Source organism: Enhydra lutris, unplaced genomic scaffold, assembly GCF_002288905.1.
Source record: "Enhydra lutris kenyoni isolate GAN:26980312 unplaced genomic scaffold, ASM228890v2 scaffoldscaffold31, whole genome shotgun sequence".
NCBI lineage: Eukaryota > Metazoa > Chordata > Mammalia > Carnivora > Mustelidae > Enhydra > Enhydra lutris.
Window position 1 is genome coordinate 3088368 of NW_019154115.1, and position 12973 is coordinate 3101340.

At 55.1% G+C, this 12973-nt stretch overlaps 1 protein-coding gene across 2 annotated transcripts in view; it reads right to left on the minus strand.

The window, feature by feature from the left end:
- Positions 1 to 12973, minus strand: part of LOC111153335 (coiled-coil domain containing 33) — a 101018-nt gene that overhangs the window by 25645 nt on the left and 62400 nt on the right. For both annotated transcript variants that reach the window (XM_022512311.1, XM_022512310.1), the window contains exon 13: positions 11197 to 11391. In XM_022512311.1, the coding sequence (XP_022368019.1) occupies positions 11197 to 11391 (195 nt within the window). The remainder of the gene's footprint in view (positions 1 to 11196; positions 11392 to 12973) is intronic.

Sequence of the window (12973 nt, forward strand, 5' to 3'; positions counted from 1 at the left end):
GATGGAATCTGGCCTCTGTTAACTGCTCTCTCCCCTACACTATCCTCTTCACCTTGCTGCAAATGATAAGACGCCGAAGGCCCTTCACCACTCAGAGAGCCCTCTCTAGGCGCCACCGGGATTTTGGCAGCCAGCCTACACCATCCCATTTCCCAGGTGGAAAAACTGAGCTCCTTGCTGGCTGGGAGCTGAGTGGAAAGCAAACTTCCCATCTCTGATCCAGACCTGACCTCTCCCTGGGTTATGTGGTTACCTGGGAAGGGACACTTTATGCATTTCTTGGACACGTGTACTGAGCATTTATGTGTGCCAGGAACCTAGAGTGGGGGTGCGGGAGGGGACATGAGGCAGGCAGGAGAGAGGAGCCAAGGTTTGAAACTGTAAGCGGATACTCTCACAGTATCTCACAGAATATTCTGGGTGGGGGTACAGGCTTCAGAGGTCACGGGGGCCATCAGTCTGAGGGACTCATGCTGCAGGTGTGAGAGCCACAGACAGGTTTTGGGGAAGGGCAACACCTAGATTTATGCTCTGGATAGGTTACCTGCTGGCTATGTCCTAGACTGGAGGGGGCCAAGAGTGCAGGATGGCCCCATCTGAGCTGTCAGCTCCCGGTCTCTGAGCCAGCTTGCTGAGGGAGCCCCCCACCCAAGGAGCGGGAAGGACCTTCTTCTTGGCCTCCATAAGGCTCTCCCCCACTGTGAAGCAGGGGTCCCCACGCAGCCAGAGGAGGGAGAGTGAGATGCCTCTAGTCTCCCAAAACCATCCTCTGGGAGTGGGGGTCCAGCCGCCAGGCCATTGCCCTTGCTGGCCCTCCCGGATCCCCAGACCACTATTCAGCCATCCCTAGGGTCCACCCTGCTGTGGTGGATTTGCATATCTGAGAGTAAAAAACCTGCTGCAAAGGCTTAACGCCATTGGGCCATTGGGGCTGCCAGAGCCCCCCTTTTGTCTGTTTGAGTAAGAGCTGGCTAAAGGCTGAAGGATAATTAGTCCCCAGTGGGCCCTGTGGTCCCCCCTCCTTGAAGATTTAAAGGCACAGCCCACCTACTCAGCCCAGTTCTCCTCCCCACGGTTCCCTCTCCACTCTGGCCGGGGCCCCTCTCCTGCAGCCCCTCCCGCGGGCCCCCTCCACTCAGTCCTGGTGGGCTGGAGGAGGGGACCTCCGCTGCCGCTGGCAGGAGCCGATGAATGGGCATTTTATCTGATTAAACTGGGAGTGAACTGGCCCTTCTCTATTATCTTTGGAGCTGATTGGATATTTAACACCAAATGTAGTGTGTGTGTGTGTGTGTGTGTGTGTGTGTGTGTGCGCGCGCACGCCTGCGCACACATGTGCACAGACTGGGCTTTTCTAGTTCACGTCAGGAGGAAATTGGATTGTACTGAAAAGCATTTAATCGGAGCTCAGGAGCCTAATAGAGTCACTGCTCTGGGGGAGGGGCTATTCTGCCCTTAGCCTTGGACAAGCAGGGCCCCTGTCTTGGGCCCGGAGTGTTAGAGGGTCCTGCTCTTGCCAGCTCTCCCCGGGCTGCCACCTTCCCCACGGGCTGAGGACTTGGTAGGGCCAAGGAGCTGCGCCCAGCCAGAGCCCAAGCACCCTTCCAGACCACAGCCCTGAGACCTGGGACTCTGGAGTTCCCTCCTATCCCAGGGCCTGTCTTCCTGAGGGCTGCGTGAAAGGTCTCACATGGCCACTGGGCCCTTAGGATATGGGATGGAAACAGCCCAGTTAGAGGTAAAGGGGACGTCTCCTAGGATATGGGGATCTAGGGGCAGGGGCTGGGAGCTGCTCTCCCCCATGTTGCCAGGATCCAATGAGGAACTGGGGAATTCTTGGAAGTGGTTAATAAGGAAGGAAGAATAGAACGTAATTAATAGTTTGTTAGCTATGGCTTAATTGATGACTTTTCAGTTATGTGGAGTTCAGACATATGGTGCTTAGGACCTCTCTGCCTATACTCTCAAAGGTTTGGGGTGGGCCTGGGGAGGAGACCTGCAGTCCCAGAGTTCTGTTTTGGTGCTTTACCAGCAAACTGAGGCAGCCCTCCCACCCAGACAGATGGACTGGGAATGCTGAGTTGAGCTCAGCAGGCTGTTGACTTCTGAGTCACAAAGCCCAGCCAAGGCAGCTGCGGGAGCAGGAACAGGGTCCCTCAGACCCCAGACCTGTGCTTGACCAATGAGTGTTCTCCCTCAGTCTTGCCCTAGGGTCCTGGAAGGGCTACGGAGTTTCCTGCACTTTCTCTAACCATAAAGTGGGATGATTACTCTCCTTCATCAGGTTGGTGCAAGGAGGAAATGAGATGATGATGAAAGTTCTGGGAGCAAAGTAAGGGCTCACCAAGGATGGGTGGATATAATTGGTATTATCAAAAGGGGGGCTAAGCTGGCAGTCTGCAGAAGGAATGGGCCCCACTTCCCAGGTGTCACCCCGGTTCTGTAGTCCTTCTCACCCTCACTAGTAGATGCTTTAAGCCCTCAGCAATTTATGGCCTCATGATCTGGGCTTTATTTACTGAGAGAGCTCTGTCTCTGCCCCACCCACCCAGTGCTTAACTGGGAGCTGAGAGGGGCAGTGATAGAGCAGTGATAGAGTCAGTGCCAGCTGACTCCCTACGGAGCAGAGCCAGAGGTCATCCTACCTACATCTGCTTTGTTTGCCAGATAAAAGAGGAAATCATCAAGACCAGGCCCCTCATTGCAGAGAGGGAAGGCTGGGGCCCAGAGAGGGGAGGGGTGCAGGTGGGCCAACTGCTCAGGTCAGAGGCAGAGTCAGAACCGGACCCAGATCTCTAGGTGCCCCTCTCAGCCCATGTGCCCTTGGCTGTTAATTTTCTTGCTCCTCTTGGGGGTGGGGGTGGGGCTCTGCTCCAGTGGGCCCCTCACCTACATCCCTCCTCAGCCCGATCTTAAGGTGCTTGGGGGCAGACCCAGATTTGGCCAACCCTCTGTCCCATCTATTCCTTCAAGTTCTCACCTCCACACCCTAAGACTTCCTCATCTCTCACTGCTGGAATACATTTTCCCCATTTTACAGAAAAAGAAACTGAGGTCCTATCTTGAGGACTAGCCTGGAAGGAAGGGAGTAGTTTGAGGGCCCCCCACAATGTCTCTTGGTGAGACCCCAGGCCAACATTGTCCCGCCTGGGAGAGAGGTATGGAGGCAGACGAGGACACACACACACACACACACACACACACACACACACACACACAGCTAATCTCAACTCAACAGATTCCTCTTATAGGAACAAGTTCACTAACCTATACTTCTTTTCTACCAACAAATCCAAGATCTGTCACGGCTTTCATGGCAACAACCACTGATGACTGAAATCTGGGGCAGGGTGGGATGGGGTTAGGGTTAGGGATGATTCCCCCTGTGCCCCCACAATCCCTTGAGAAGACTGCACCCCAGTTCTGGTCACCCTCCTGCACGGATCCCCGATGTGTCTTTCCTCCTGAACTGGGGCTTCCTCAGGACAGGGACTTTTGTAGGGAGTTACCTTTTTGTCACTGTCACTGAGCTTGGGGATGTGCCTCTGGAGAAGGGTCAGAGGGGGAGGCCTGGGGGAGGTATGCTGCTCCCCACTTCCCTGTCCTTTCCCCAGCTTGAAGGGCCCATCAACACTGCAACTATTAATATGTCTTCTGCAAAGGGGAGAGGCACCCTCAGTTTCCTCAGCACTGCCATCCACTCTCTTGTTAATCCTCTCCAAAGCCTCAACATTCGGGTACAGGGAGAGTATTCCCTCCACTCAGTGGAAGAGACAGGCCCAGAGAGGTGGAGTGATTTACCCAAGGTCACACGGTTCTTGAGTGGTGGAGACAGGACTCGACTCTCTATCACCTGCACAGCTGAGAGGGCTCTGCAGGGCGAGGTAACAGGGTGTGGCACATGGCACATGCGCAGAAAGCTGGCTGAATGAATGAATTAATGAATGCCTCTGCCAGACTACAAAGTCAACATGGAAGGAGAGAGGCAGCTCGAGGTCTGTGGGGGTGGGGAAGCAAGCACTTGACATTTTGTTCTCTGTGCCCCCCTTCTTGGCTCCTCAAGCACTCTCCCACTTGGGGCAGCCCTCCCACCAGTCTCCCCAGTCTCAGTCCCTTGGCCCCTGCAGACTCCTCCCCAGCTGGGCTGGGAGTCTTTCTCTTCAGACGGACATGTGCCTCCCCTTCCAGATCTGATCCGTAATATCTGTGGGGCCTGCGACAGGGGCATAAGAGAAGAGGCTCTCAGCATGTGTCACCCTCTCTCCCACCCCCTGTGCCTAGCCAGGCTTCTCCCTGGAAGCACTCCACTCTGGAGTGGCCTGCATGGTTCTCAAGAGCAGGCTCAGGTCCATCTGAGCAGGGAATCCTGGGGTGTTGGATACCCAGAAAGTGATCTAGAATTGTGGACCTTGAGCTCCAGGGCACACTTACCCAGCCCCATGGACCCTCGTCCCATGGGGAGAAATGAGTATGGAGGAAGGCCAGGAAGGACTCTCTTGAATTGTCTAAGGATGGTACCCCCCCATCTTGTCTAATAACCCTGTTCTATGGGCTGGGAGGCCCGTTCCTGGGGCCAAGGTCACTTGCCTCTCTGGTCAAGTTGATCAGGAAGACAAGTCCACTCCAGTGGCTTTCCAGAGCTGGGCAGCACCGGGCTCCCTGCCTGCTCCAGGGACCAGGTGGGGGGGTGATACACCCTCAAGTGTGTATGTGGTGTGGGGGAGGGCGGCTGGCCTGTGGGGGGCCCTGCTCAGCGCTCACACACACCAAGAGACAATAAATCGACAAACACTTAATCTCTCTGCAAATTGAAACGGAGCCGTAAATATCTGGTGCATCCCAGCCGCTGAGTTATGAGTCTTGTTTATTAATCTCTTTAGTCCCAGGTGATGGATGGGGGAGGAGAATGGCCCACCAGAGACTCGGAGGGCGGGGGCAAGGAGGGGAGAGGAGTGGGCCAGGGGTCTGGGAACGGCCCATCTGGAGAAAGGGTCAGAGGGTGGAGGTCTATAGGACTTGCGCTTCCCCCCACCCCTGCTTCCCCCTCCATCTCGAAGGGCCCATGAGCTCTGTGACCAGTCCTAAGCCTCTCACACAGTGGACAGCCCTTAGGTTTCCAGCACAGGGCCATCTGCTCTTGTTAATCCTCCTTGTGGCCTTAGGAGGGGCACAGCGGAGAGCATTCCCTCCACTTAACAATGAGGAGACAGGCCCAGAGAGTTAGCGTGATTTTTCCAAGGTCACACAGATCTTGAGTGGTGGAGACCGAAGTCTGCTAGGGCTTCAAGAGAGAAGGGGAGGAAGGGTCGTGGGGGGTTTGGAGAGCAGAGCACCTGATGAGGGTCTCCTCATGGCTTCTTTCCTACTTTTCTCCCCTCCCTCCTTTCCTCAAACACTTGTGAGCTTGCCCTCTTTCTCTCTCTCGGTATGTGTAAGAACTGGTGGAAGAGGAGAAGGACAGAGTCAGGAGCTGTTGAGGGGCTCAGCTGAGTCCGGCAGCTAGCTGTGACAGGGACATACTCCAAGATCTGTGTTTGGATCGCCCCTCCCCCTAGTGCCAGCTCCTGGGCTCAGAGCTGGGAGGCTGCAGAAGTTCAGGGGATGAGCTGGGGAGGGCTGGTGTGGGTGAGTGTGGTAAGGTGCTTATGTGATGAGCATATGTCCCTTCTTGGGCCTCTGGCCAGATGGAAGGACAGGGGGGCTTGCAGAGGTGATGGGACAGAAGACAAAAGGCAGACCTGGCAAACGGGGGGCTGCGGGCACTGGGCAGTGGAGCTGAGGACTATAGACGGTGAGGGGCTGTAGCGAGAGGAGTAAGGTGACAGCCATGTTTCAGGAATGTGTCTGGTGGTTTGTGTGGGGAGGCCGGGATGGGACACCGAGTCAGGTGCTTCTGGTTGGAGGCTCTTGAGGTAAGTTCCAGATGGTTGTACGTTCTCTCTCCCTGTCTCACTCTGATTTTCCTGTTTTCTCTGCCCCTTGTGGTCCCAAGTATCAGAGCCCCCTGGTGGGGATCTGTCTCCCAGGTTGGAGTCAGTGTCCCTGTGGCTCTTGGGGGCTAACCCCAGGGTCCTGGACTTTGGGACCCCATCACCCCAGATGGCCATTCCTGCAAGTCACCTATATGATCGCAAGCAGGACCTATCACCTGCCACCAGGTGGTGCCTGGGGAGCGGGGCCTACCCTGAGCTGCTCAGCTTCACCAGCCCATGGACCTCATCCTGGGCAGGGGCCTGAGGGCAGGACCAAGGCTCTGGTCACAGCACAGGAGCCCGCGGGACTCCAGGATATCTGCTCCAACTTCCTCGGCTGACAGAGGAAGGAACTGGGGCCCAGAGAGGGGAAGGGAGTTCAAGGTCATTACAGGGAGGTGGTGAGAGCTCTGTGAGAGCAGGGGACAGTGTGGAGCAGGGCTGGATGGGAAGAGGGTGTGGCAACCACCAAGGGAGCAGGGCTGGAGAGGGGAGGGCCCATGCCACGCAGGGAGACCCTCCTCCTGGTTCGTCTCGGGTTTACCACTGTAAGTCCTACGGCTTGGGGACCCCTCGGTCGTGGGCAAACAGGGATGGCTGGGCACCCTTGGGCCACTCCAGGCAGGGAAGCAGGACCATGCTCCCAGGAATCTCTGTGACACCACCCGTCCCCTGCCCCTTTATGAAGGCCCCTCCTCACTTCCATCTGGCCCTATGGGGCAGTTAGAGCAGGGTAAGCAGCTCTCCTGTGTTATGAAGCTCAGGGACACGGTGCTCAGAACCATCCTGGGAAGGTGAAACAGAGCCAGTCCCTCTCCACCTGCCTGGGGGGCGGGGTGGCGGGGGTCCCTGGGCTGGGAGGCCTGCCCTCTGGTGGTCCCAACCCCACCTTGCTGCTGTGCGATCTGAGAGGGGTCAGTTTCCCGGGCCTTCCTTCTTCTCCTCACCCATGAAATGCAGCCCTCTTTCTTGGGGAAATGGCGTCCGGAGGAGCTGAATTCAACCCACCACCCTTAGGAGAGGTTAAAAGGGGTGGTGCGAGGGGGAAGGTGGAGTTAAAGGTATGAGGATCAAGGGATCATTCTGGGGTCGGGCAGACTTAAGAAAGGGAGAGAGAGGAAAGCTGTGTTCAGAGGGGGGGTGGGCGTGTGGGGACAAGGAAGGGGAGAGATGGATGGGGGGGGAAAGGCTTTCAAAGAGAGAATGAAAGAAATGAGTTATTCCAGTGTGGGGAGGTTGGAAAAACTCCACTGAATCTTTAAACAACCATTGTCAATTATTCATCTGCTGGTATGAAGGCCTCTGGTCTGCCACAAATCTCCTCCGAGCATGGGAGGGAGAGAGGGAGGGAGGGAGGGAGGGAAACAGAGGGAGTCAGAGAGAAAGAGAAAGCCAGAGACTCAGAAAGAAATTGAGACAACCAAAGAAAGGCAGAAGCAGGGAGAGGCAGACATGGGGGGTGGGGAGAGAGAGACACAGAAAGAGAGAGAGAGAGAGAGAGGGAAAACAAGGAGTGGTGAATGGAGGGAGGGAGCCAGAGAGAAGAGGCTGAAGATCCCGTTCTAGAATTTCTGCACTACAAACAATACTGAACGCACAAGTCTTGAATAGTACTTCTGCCTCCTCCAGGAAGCCTTCCTTGCTCCTCTCTCTCTACTGAGGGCTCACTAGGTGTTCCCAGCAACACAGCGTGAGCATGACACTTAAGAAGATAAATGGTCTGGGCAATGCCCTTTTGCCATTTATCCCTTGCCAAATATTTCCTGCGTGTCGCTCTGTGTCGCTCTGTTGCTTCCTGGAGTGTGGCTTGTTCCTGCTGACTGAGAACCTCCAGGGCTCAGGGCCTTGGCCTCTTCCCACCCCCCCCACCCCCTGCACAGCTGGACACAGCACTGGGCACCTGGCCGGGGTGGGGGTGGGGTTCTGGTTTTCTGCAGGCTGGAGGAATTGCTAAGCTCGCTGGGTGCTGCCAGGGAGGAGGCGGGGTTGTGTGGGGGGAGCGGAATCGTGGCCCAGGGCAGGTGGTTTATAAGTTCTCTGTGAATGGAACCAGCCCCTCATCTTCCCCACTCTTGAAGTTGCCTGGCTCAGCGTGAGGCGGGCTTGGGGAGGGGGTGGGGTCTGGGGGCGAAGGGCAATGCTTACAAGTTGTTTAATGTTCGGGAGTTACCAAGTTCAAGAGGACTCTTAATGTTGCACTCTTCACACTCAAAAGCCCACGTCTTCCAAAAATGCCTTCCTGGCCTGTTCAGAAGGGAAGTGGAGGCTTCCTCCAGCCCTGCTAAGCCCTGCCAAGCCCTGCACCTGACTCCGGTGCAGCGTGGGACCCCGGTCTCAGGGAACACACTCAGGACAGGAGCTTTGGACAAAGTGGCATCGGAAAGGCGTGGGTTTGCTGGGTGTGAAGGTGGACCCAAGGGTACACTAGGGGAAGGGAGCCTGCTGGGGCTCGTTGGGGCTATGGGGCTGAGACTGGCAGGCCCTGGGGCAGTGGGGAGCCTCTGCGGCCTCCAGGCAGATAGGGCACAGACCCCACGTCCCCTCTACTCCCTTCTCCCTTCCCAAGGTGCTCCTTCCTCCAGAAATTGTTCCATTTCCTCTTAAGCCAGAGTAGGCTCTGGAGGGATTCAGAAGCAAAATTGTTTCTTGGGCTCTAGGGACCATGCTCCTAGACAGACACACTCCAGGAATCCGGAGCTGCTGAGAGGCTAACAGCCTGAACACACAGGTGGAGAGAGAAGGGAGGCAGGTCATCGCTGGCTCGCCACTCAACCGGGGGTCCACTGCCACTTCCCCCCAGCCTCCCAGGAGTCACCCACTGTGATGGTGCCTGGAGCCACTGCCACCCAGATGTGTTCCAGGGCTGCTCAAGTCTCTTCTCTTGTTCTGTGACTCTGTCTGTGGCTTGCACACTATACGTGTGCTCACACCCATGGTCCGTGTTTGCGTGTCCTATCGTCCAGTGCTGGGGGAGAGTGTGTGCGGCTGGACTCCTCTATTATTCTGTAACTACAGTCTGCTGCTCCCTGGCAGCATTCTAGTGCTTGTCACTTTGTCTCCTGTTTGCGTGAGCTTGTCGATTGCTATGTAATTTTGTGTGGTTGCTATGGAACAGTGACCATCGCTACACAGCTACCTGTGATTTCACGGAGCTGCCCGTTGTTGATACCCACCCATGTTCTCTTGCTTGGGACGGGGATTGCTGGCCATGTGGGTGTCTGGGTCCTGCCCTGCTCCTTGCAGGCTCTGGTGAGTGGGTAGGAGCTGGAGCTGGGGGCTGGGTCTCCAGGACCAAACTAGGGCACAGGATCAGAAGTGGGAAAAGCCAGATGGTAAATCTGAGCCAAGGGAGAACGAGAGAGAGAGAGAGACAGACACATACACACACACTCAGAGTGAGAGAGAGAGAGAGGGAGGGAGGGAGGGACAAATGATTGGTTGGAGGACTGAAGGCAGGGTTGGGAGGGAAAACGGAGTGGAACCAAGAGTCAGGCACCAGGAGGGGACAGGCTGGGTCTGACACAGGCTGTGATGGGCAAGGGAGAAGGGCAGGCCCTGTGTACTGAATACGGCATGGGCGTCTGAGGGACCCAGTGGTGTCAGTCTGACTGAACAGGGCAGGGATGGGCATATAGGCCTCTGCAGCTACCTGTTTTCATCTGGTTATGAGCAAGGCAACGTGGGACAGTGGCATCAGGAGGCCTTGGGCAGGGTCACCCCACCTCGAGGCCTCCTCATTGCCATCCTTCATCAAATTAGGAGATTGGACTAGACGCCCTCTAAGGTTCTTTCTGATGGCCTTGCTATCCAGCCAGGGGTTCCATCACATGGCCCAGTATTTACCACCACCTTGCCAGGTGCCCAGCAAGGGGGAGGGTAGAGGGACCAGCCCACCGACGGGAGTGCTGGGAGATTTCCAGAAGGGGCACGCTTCCCTGCACACATGTGCCCAACTCACAGCCTCCCTGATGGCCTGTGGGTATAGGGGAGTCCTAAGCTTCCTTGTACACGCTCACAACCTTCCAGAATCTTGTCTTAGTGCCCTTGCAGTGACTTTTTTCTTATCCTCCCCTCCGTGACTCACAATGGTTACTTGGCCTCTTGCTCAAGAACAGTTCCTGCTCTTGGCTCCCCTGAGCAGGCCAGTGTCATCTCTTATATTTGAATCCTGAAGAGAAGACAGAGACTGACCGCAGGCACTATTCATGCTGCCAAAGTCTCTAAAGACAAGGTCTCCATATTTATTTTCAACCCGGTTGAGAGCCAAGCTGGCAGGTGAGCCCTGAGCGCTGCTTTCCCAAGGGGCAGAGGTGAGAGAAGGGAGTGTCAGAAGGTGGCCCATGGGTGTTCTGGCTCCTGTGCCAGGGTGGGCAGAGGCAGTCCCCGTGGGCGCATCTGGGCACGCCCTGCAGACAGCAACCCTTCCTAATCATCAGATGGGATGTGTTCCAGAAAGGTGCAGAAGTGCCAGGGGAAGATAGGGAGGCTGTTGGTGGAGAGGGGCAGGTCCTGAGAGGGGGAGTCCCAGGGCTTCCCCAGGGGACGGTGGCCTTGGCTGGGGCCTTTCCTCAGGATCTTTCTGATCAGCGTTCCCCATGGGATCCGCTGCGGAGGAAGGGAGGAAGACATACATGAATCCACCCGTGGTAGCCCAAGTGGGGACTTCGACTGGACTGTCTTTTGGTGGCCTGCTCTGTACTTCTCTGCATTAAGGGGCCAGGATTCAGCACTGATCCCTCACCAAAGTAAGCCACCACCTTGGCCAACTTCACCAACCCTTTCCCAGCATCTGATCAACTGCAAATTTCATGAAGGACGCAGACCCTGTGACCAAAGATGGTGTCCTCTTTTCTTTGAGCCCCAATCTCCTCTTTGAGAAGTTAAAACTAATGACTCAGAGGGGCATCCCCTTACCCGGAGGGCATGCTCCTGAGAAAGTTCTGGGCTGATCCCTGCTTAAGTCAATGGACCCCTGTCTTACAAGTGTTCCAAGGGTTTCCTTGGAAGGAAATTGTGTGTGAGTTCCATTCAAAAGGTGAAGAAACTCTGTAAAATGAAGAATCCACACCTTCCACCAGGTTAGCTTGGGGGTAAGTCACATACTGAGGGTTCCTGAAGGGAGGTCTCCTTGCCACTAGAGGAGTGAACCAGGTGACAATCAAAGCCCTTCCCTGTGACCTCTATCGCCGCTCTGGCCCTCCCAGCACTGGGTGGAGACACTCACCATTTCATGGGACATCTTGGGCACCTGAGGCTCTATCTCCATTTCCTGAGAGGTAGATGGGCTGGAGTCCATACTAGAGCTCACTGTGGCCTTGGACCAGGACTCACGGATGGTACCCAGCTTCTCATCTAATATCTTGGGGTCCAGGATGGGCAGAACCTGGCTGCTGTTTGGAGTCAAGAAGTCTTCCGGCTTCTGGGAAGAGAAGGTGCGAAGAAATTTCTGTGTCTTTCTACCACAAATGTCCTTTCTAGATGTCCCCCCAACTCCCAAGCCTCTCCTCTTCATAGCTCAGGAGGCCCAGCATGCCTGGCCCCTGTCTTCCACCTGCCCCCTCGCTCCCTGGGCCTTACCACACTGTCCTTGGCATTCCTCCTACGAGCGAAACTCTCCTGCCTCAGGGCCTTTCCCTCTGTTGTGTTCTCTGCCCAGATAGATTCATGGGTCTTTCCATGGCTGTCCTCTTCTCATCATTCAGATTTCTGCCCAGACATATTCTTCCCAGAGGTGCCCTGGCCTTCAGGAGAGAGGCCCACCCTCTCTAAAGTCACCTCTCCTCTATGTTCTATTCACATTATCCCTTTTTACTGTTCATAGTACTTAACTCTACCAGAAAGTTAAACTTGAAAAAACTGATTTTTGCTTGTTTACTGTGTGCTTCTCTCTCACCCCCACACTAGAATGTAAGTGACATGTCAGCAGAGACTTTGTTTATCCCCAGGGTCTGTCACTGTATGTGCTCGGTAACTATTTGTCGCAGGAATAACCCAACCGTGCCATCCAGGACTCTCACATTTGGTGCAGGAACATCATCCTCGAACATTGCCATTCTCCTCTGACACCCTTTGCTGGGAAGATTTCTTTTCCATTTCACGTCTGCCTTTAGCCTCCCACCTATCACCTGTTAAACAGTCTCCTCTCTCTCTGCTCTGCTGGGCCTCCTCCCTGTCCTTCCAGGTTCTTTTTCCTCTTCCATTCTCCCCTTAGCATGACTGCAGCTCTCATCTCTGCCGATCCAGAGCTCAACCTCACTCAGATACCGGCATCTCCAGGAAATCTCGATTTCCCCCACCCACACTTGCTCAAAGCTTTTCTGGGATCTTCTAGCCCAGCAGCTGACTCTCTCTGTTCTCACACTGTTCTCTAATCCTAAGCTCATTTGCCATTTCTTTTTTCTGCCCAAACTTTATGTTTCCTGGGCTTGGGGACATGTGTGATGCTCCCTCAGAGGAGAGATTAGTTTAAAACTCTCTTGGAAACCCATGGTTAGCCCTAACACGTGTATGTTGTTCAAAGGCTGTAGGGACCTCCAGGATGACCCGCTTCTCCCCTACATCAGTTGTTGGAATTCTGTCTTGGCCACATAGCGGATAAACATGCCACCATCTGTGCTAGAAGTAAATAGAACAATGGGCACAGTGCCAACCAGCACAGGATATGCTCGGGGTTAGAGGTGCCTGAATGTCTGACCCTGAACAAACAGAGGAAGAACAAGCACGGGTGGGCCTCCCTTAAAGTGACACTCTTTCTATAAAAACCCACAGATACGAACCGGATGAATCAAGATAAAGACCCTTCACTTTACCACTTGGCTCCTTCCCATAATGATTCCTTTATTCCCTTTTCATGGTAAAATTTTGTCTGCAGAAGTTCCTAGGGGTACCTAGGTGGCTCAGTCAGTTAAGCATCGGACTCTTGGTTTTGGCTCAGGTCATGATCTCAGGGTCATGAGATTGAGCCCCACGTTGGGCTCCAGGCTAGGTGGGGAGTCTGCTTG